This window comes from Pyxicephalus adspersus, chromosome 1 (genome assembly GCF_032062135.1).
Source record: "Pyxicephalus adspersus chromosome 1, UCB_Pads_2.0, whole genome shotgun sequence".
In the NCBI taxonomy this organism is placed as follows: Eukaryota; Metazoa; Chordata; class Amphibia; order Anura; family Pyxicephalidae; genus Pyxicephalus; species Pyxicephalus adspersus.
The window spans coordinates 21,715,888-21,723,200 of NC_092858.1; the positions used below are offsets into that span (position 1 = coordinate 21,715,888).

General features: G+C 35.5%; 1 protein-coding gene across 1 annotated transcript in view; it reads left to right on the forward strand.

Moving 5' to 3' along the window:
* SETDB2 (SET domain bifurcated histone lysine methyltransferase 2) overlaps positions 1 to 7,313 on the forward strand; it is a gene marked incomplete in the record, with an annotated part of 113,751 nt that overhangs the window by 8,917 nt on the left and 97,521 nt on the right. The window contains 5 exon segments of the mRNA XM_072398653.1: positions 1,030 to 1,084; positions 2,171 to 2,728; positions 3,414 to 3,533; positions 4,466 to 4,635; positions 5,434 to 5,656. Of these exon segments, the coding sequence (XP_072254754.1) occupies positions 1,030 to 1,084; positions 2,171 to 2,728; positions 3,414 to 3,533; positions 4,466 to 4,635; positions 5,434 to 5,656 (1,126 nt within the window).

Sequence of the window (7,313 nt, forward strand, 5' to 3'; positions counted from 1 at the left end):
AGTTCCCTTTTAAGTGTGCCCCCTAAAACATTGATTATGCCTATTTTTTTTATATAATGCATAACAAATATATTATTATTATTATTATTATACATAATAATAAACTGTATTTATGCAGCACCAACATATTATGCAGTGCTGTATATTCATAAGGGGTTGCAAATGATAGACATATACAGACAGTGACACAGGAGGAGAGGACCCTGCCCAGAAGAGCTTACAATCTAAGAGGTGGTGGAAGTAACACACAATAGGAGGGAGGATATAGAATGGTAGATAAATAGTGATGGTTTAAAAAACAGAAGACAGGTAATGATATTTTAAATGAGCAGAAAGTAGTAGCAAGCCAAATAGGACGAGGAAGACCATTCCAGGGAGTTGGGCAGCTCTAGAAAAGTCTTGTATCCGTGCGTGTGATGAGGTTATGAGTGAGAAAGTCATTAGTAGGTCATTGGAGGAGCGAAGAGAGCGGCTAGGGGGGGATTTTTTTTACCAGGTCAGAAAGGTAAGTGGGGCAAGAACTGTGGAGGGATTTGAAGCCAAAGCACAGGAGCTTGAATTTGATTCTAAGGTAAAATGGAAGCCAAAAAAGAGAACTGCAAAGAGAGGCAGCAGAAGAGGAGCGGTGGGAAGGATGGATTGTATATATGTATACATTTGGCCTGTTTTCTAACTGAACTTAGACATTAGGAACAGTAATATAACTAAAAACTCTATAAAGCACTGCAAAATATGTTCCCCCCCAAAAAAATACAAAATAATAATTGTCACCCTAGACAGGACATGGAGTGTGTAACAGCCAAGATCATCAGGTAAAAATAAAGACTGCAAAAGCCTGAAAAAGAAAGCTAATGCATCAACCACACCTGAAGACTGCCAGGCCTCAATATATTACCCTAATATTCTTGATTTTAGATACATTAGTGCTGCAGGAAGGTAGAGCAAAGGAAATGTGTTGCAATACAAAACCCCAGTAAAGTAACTGAAAGTGCTAATACAGTGTTTTATCATTCATTCGTTTTTATACAGACAGAAATACTACAACTGAACTGCCGAAAGATGGAGATGAATTGCCTGAAAAGTGGTAAGAATTATCAGTCATCATATTTAACCTGCATATGTGAATTTACTTCTATACAGCAGGATTGTGTTTTTATAAGATTATTTTAAAAATAAAATATTTCTCTATATATATTATGTTTAGAAATTTGTATTTACATAATAAGGGTAGGTATACTTTGTAACCTTGCCATTAAAGTCTAAGATAGAATTCCGAAGCTGGGCATAGACACCACAGAGCATTGGGATGAGCAGGTAGAATTTGAGTGCAATTAGACAATTGTGCCAGCGAACTTGCACTTAAATAAAACCTATGAGAATCAGAGAAGGTGCACTGCAAACCATTCTATTTCTGTTTTTTTCCGGACAGATCCAGTAGCAATCACCCAAGGTCAGCCAGCATTTGTACCATAGATATTCGATTGCCACTAAAAAAAATAGGTAGTTTGAAAGATGCTGTCTATCAATTATAGGTAACATTTGGTTTAGTTGGATGTTACCTGTGGCACTATACATTTCTATATCTGGGTGAAGTAGGAGAGCACCATGAGTCATCCATGAGCCACAGCAAACTACATGTTCTGGCATTCCTGGTCTGAGAAAAGGGTGTAGAACTGGTGTAATTAGGCACACACATAGCTGGTATTCTGCTATTGTGATTTCAGGAATCTTAGGAAAAAAAATCAACATGGGTACGTTAGGGGAACCAGCCACCTGCAATATCAGGGGCTCAGTTCTCTGCATAGAAAATATGCTGATATACATAAAGTGACATACTGATTCATAGCATCCCAAAACATTTTTGCTTTTTTCTTTCTCTCCACATTAATTCCACATCAGGCTGTTGGAGGCATGCAGACCCCTTAAGAAGAAATTGTTTTATTATTAATCTATTTACTACTGCGTTGTTTTTAACTGAATTGAGAGTTTTATACATTGTGTTTATTAATAGTGCTCAACTGAAAATTTCCAACCTGTCCAAATTTTTAATCATCCAAACATTTTTTGTCAGATCCTTTTCCTCCATTTATCAAGACCTTTGATATTATATTTGGGTTTGATGTGCTTGATAACTTTGATTACATTTGCACTGTGTTGTGTTCCTCTGCAGTGAAGAAGACGTGACCAATCCAGACCATGATATAAATGATACAGCTTTACCATCCATCATAGAGCATGTTTCTTTTTTGGAACATACATGTGGAGAGGCATGCCTGTCTGAAGTGAATCCGTACTTTAAGAGAGATGAAAATCCCCTTAGGTTTCCACTCATGTGTCTCTTCCATCGGTGGCATGCCAAGTCCAGCCTTCTTTCTAGGCCACTGGACGTCATCTATAAAACCCCTTGTGGGAGGAGTCTGCGGAACTTTAATGATGTGCGGTCTTACCTTTTTCAGACAAAGTGCCACTTTTTATTTCTGGACTATTTTTCATTCAACACTTTTCTTCAGCTGGAGAGAAATCTAGTGACGGATCCGGTTGTGGTTAAGGAAGCAGATATAAGTAGAGATGTCGAACTGGTACCAGTTTCATTCTGCAATGAGATTGATAACACCAAACCATCTCCTTTTACATATAGGAAAAGCCCATGGCCACGTGGATACTTCATTAATAATTTTGCAGAGCTCTTTAATGGGTGCTGTGATTGCACAGATGGTTGTTTAGATGTGTAAGTATGCATACCTCTGCCCCGAAAGTGTATTATAAGTTATGAAATGTGCATCTGATAATGTGTTGTGGAATAGAAATCTGTTCAGATTTTTTTTTACTATTGGATTGAACATGCTAGGTATAAACACTCCCAGGTCTTTATTACTGTTCAGTATTTGTCAATAGCTATGGATACCTTCATAGAGATGAAGGGAGAAGTGAATAAAAATATTGTATCTTGTACCTTTTTGTGCATTTCTTAATATGTTTAATCTGTGGGCATTCTTGATAACATGAAACTTCTACTAAAACAATTTAATTTGTGGCCATGGGTAAAAAAATGCCATTTTTTTTGGTGCTAGGCGGAAAGTATACCCCTTTCACAGTGGTGGTCAGAATCCTAACTTTACAGACAGCAAAAAAAATTTGTAAATACTTTGTAAAGAGCTGTGTAATATGACTGCGCTATAAAAATACTCTGTAAATATATTTACCTACTTTTAAGACCTGCCAAGGACCAGATATTATCTTTTTTTTTATTTTCTAATATGTAAAACCTTAGGAAGTAAAAGGGGGTGTACTCTTTTTCATATAACTATAAATATTGTTCGTCTCTGTAATGATGAATATGATATCATGATACTTCTTTATTGGTATATTAATATTCTTTCTACTATTTCTTCCATGTATTTCTTTCCTTTTAGATCAACATGTACATGTTTGCAGCTGACAGCCAGAGAACGTAATAACAATGTATCTTCATCCGAACAGCCAAATACAACTGGTTATACATATAAGCGACTCCAAACTCCTATCCCCACTGGGTGAGTAGGAGGAATTAAACTAGTTATCTTTGGGCAAATCTATTTGATAGCTTTTTATAAATCTACAGCAGTTTTAATGTACAGATCACACATCTTCTGGATTTGAACACCTGTTATCAGTGTATTCTGAACATTACTAGTAACTTTTTTGGAGCTCATCTCATTTCTGGGTTAATGGACTACAGCGTCATCAGCCCTCTTCTATATCTTTACCATCCACAGCCATCATCTTAATATATTGGCTTCAAATGATGGCAACCAGTCCAGATCTGTGTCATATATAGCCATAGTTCTTCCTTTACTGCATTCCCATTTAATGAAAAAAATGTGTAATTGGGTACTTTCACAATCATCAGGTAAATCACTGGGTTATGTCTTCAGCAGTAAGAGATCATATTCTGCAAAGATAAGTATTTTATTTTAAAACTATTTATGCAACAGTTTTGTTTTGGATGAGAAGAGGGATCTATGGGGGCTAAAGGCAATGAGATCCTAGAGTTCAGTTTAAAATCTGTGTCCCATGATTCTCTCTGATTAGCACTCATTAGCACTGTAACTTCAACTTATAAAGGTTTAGGCCTAAACTATAGCATTTTTGTTATGGAATTATTTGATCACATTTCTGGTTAATGACGTACACACAAAAAGCCAGAAGTAGATACTGTATAGGCAATTTTTTAATCCCTGGAATGATTCCCTCAAAGTATACTGCTCATGCATTGCAGTCATCTGTGTCATTCTTGCTAAGAGGAAAAATATGGAAGACTAGGACTTGGCACAGAAGACAATGTATTCTCCTTTAAATAGGATGCTTAATATGCTGTAAAAAAATTATTCAAAAAGGTGAAATAATTATATTTATAATGTGTGTAGTGGGATATTTGTAACTGGAACATACAAAAAGGTGATTTTTGCACTTCTTTTCACCACAGGTTATATGAATGTAATGTATCTTGTAAGTGTGATCGAAGCATGTGTCAGAACCGGGTTGTACAGCATGGTCTTCAAGTCCGACTTCAGGTGTACAAAACCAAAGAGAAAGGCTGGGGGGTGCGCTGCCTGGATGATCTTGACAAAGGGACCTTTGTGTGCATCTATGCAGGCAAGTTACATCTGTAACTGGATTTAGTGCATTTATCCTGAATAAATTTGATTCCTAACATCAAAAAAATATTTTCTCATGCTCTTGCTGGGACTGAATGAAGTCCTGCACAAGTGCAAGGAGGAAGAAGATTTTTGCACCATGTGGTGGGACATATTTGGGGTTTAATTTAACTGTACACATTTTTGTACAACAATGACGTTGTTTTTACAAAGTTGCCAGGGACTTTTTTTTGCTATGGCACTTAAGCACTATTAAAAGAGAATTTTAAGGAAAAAAGCTAATTATCTGTCAGTGATGGGTCCAATTCTTTCTCCGTTCATGAAGTCCTTGCTGTTTAGCATATAATACATCATGCTTCATAGAGCAAGTCTGCATTAGTTCTGAAATTCAGGCTGTGGTATGAAGTAATGCTGGAAAATATACCATAGAGCTAAAAAGCGATATAAAGCGGCTTCTTAGTTTTGTCTTAAAAATTCTGTTGTTTTTGCATATTTTCCTATATTACATATACAAAATAAGTGGGTTTTTGTTTGAGGTTGTTAACAAGTGATAGTAGCCATGGGAAATTACGGTGGCAAAATATACAATAGAATGGTAGCCTTAAGCCTAGGTTAAACAAATCTATGCAGTCATGGGGAGATAATTTAATAAATATTCATAATTATTTCTTTTTTAGAAATATGTGATAAATTGAAAAATTGCCTTGTAGGCAAAAAGGTAATTTGCCATATACACTTCCATCTGTGTTTTTATTTCTGCAGGCCTAATGATTTCATTATATATTTTTTTTTGTAGGTCGCATTTTAATGAAAGCATCAAATGAAGAAACACAAAATACCAGTCCAGGTGTAATGCAAACTGAAGATGATTCTACTTCCAATTTTTCTAAAAGAAAGCATAGCATTTCCTTCTCAGATTCTGAGGTTACCAATCTTCCACCAAATTCTTCAAGCAGCCGGAAGCCTGTAGATTCACGAGTGACTTCCCACTCAAGTCATCAACTAAAAAACAGAAGCAGGTATGAATGTTATGTATTATATCTATATTATAGATTTGTTACTCTGCTTCATAATTAGAAAACTATCATATCACTATCACTTTAGAAAAGTTTGAAAGTTTTAAGTTTCTTAGTGTCTTTTCCCCATATAAGAACTGTGGGAATACAAAGCTAGCCTGTGCCTTAACCTAACCCTACTCCTCCACAGATCTCTACTTACTGAGATCCCATGGGCCAAGGTTACCCTATGTGTTTGCATCTTCTAGCTGCATGGCTTCTTTTCTTTCACCACCTATGCATTACAGCCCCATAGACCTAAATGGGGCTTGTCTACTTTTGGAACACATGAAAGTCTGTTTGCCTGTACTACTAAAGCATGGACAGGAAAGATGATTGAGGTAATAGAGTTAAACGAACATCAGCAGCATGGATCTTGTTAAGTATCTGTGGACAGGAGTAAGGGTATAGGATGTGGGGGAGGCTGAATAGGAACTGCAGGATGTTTTTAAGTTTGGATTCTTTATTCCACCACTGTATTTTTATAGTGCCAATATGTTACACAGTACTTTAGATGTGACTTGCACTTTATTTTATGCATACTTGTTCCTTTTTAGTGGTTCATTAATAAGGTGAGGTGAAATCTTTAAATTAGGGAATCTTTTCTGGTATTACCTGTCTAGGAAGAGAGATTTCCATTAAAGAGACCTAATGTGTCTTTGGTATGTATTCACAAAATACATTTTTATATTTATAATTATATTATAACTATTTTTAGATTTGTATTTTTAATTATCATCTTTTTCCTAGACACAAAAAATTAAGCAGTTTGCAAGAAAAAAAATCTAATTTTTCATCTGTTAAGAGACCTAAAACCAAGACATCCATTCTACAGAAACGTAGAAGGCAGCTCATGGAAAAGGTGAGGTTTAGAAATTTCCTTACTGAGGACCTGTACAAGAGATCATGCAGAAACGTAAAGGATGAAAAACATCATCCTGCGGTATTGGATTTTACATTTGGCATATGTATAAAGGATTGGCTTTGCCTAGTCCCTTACCCCTGCCGCCAAACATGATTTGAATTTGGCAGTGTAAACGTTGCACAGACTAGCCTATTTTTTCCTTTCTAGAGCTCTAGAAATACGAAAAAAAAATACCACATTCACAATATGTTGTTTTTGGGTGTATTTTTTTTTTTCTCTTTAAATCAATCTCTTGCATATTGTTGTTACACATTCCCATTTTCTGCTGGCAGGCTGACCTTTATCTTTGGTTAATATTGGTTCTTTTTTTTTTTTTTTACTCCTGCTAAAAAAAACATCAAGCTAAACAATTAAACAATTCCCTCTCCTAAATGCCTCTTACGGGGCTTTGTATGTAAAAAAAATAACTACTGCTGTGATCTCTCTATATGCTTTAACATTTCGCTCATTGCATTTTAGCATGTTTATATCTACACACACTATTAAAAGAATCATACATGGTTTACAAAACATGTCGGCTTAAAAAAAAAAATAGATAAAAAAACATTATTTTTTCACTCTTGTAAAAGATTTTCAGGGTCAACACAAGTCTTAATCATTGAGAATCATAATGATCTAGAGTAATAAGTGATCTATCAATTGACTTTGACTTTGTTATTTGCATGGCATTTAATCATTTGCTACCTTAGTATGCTT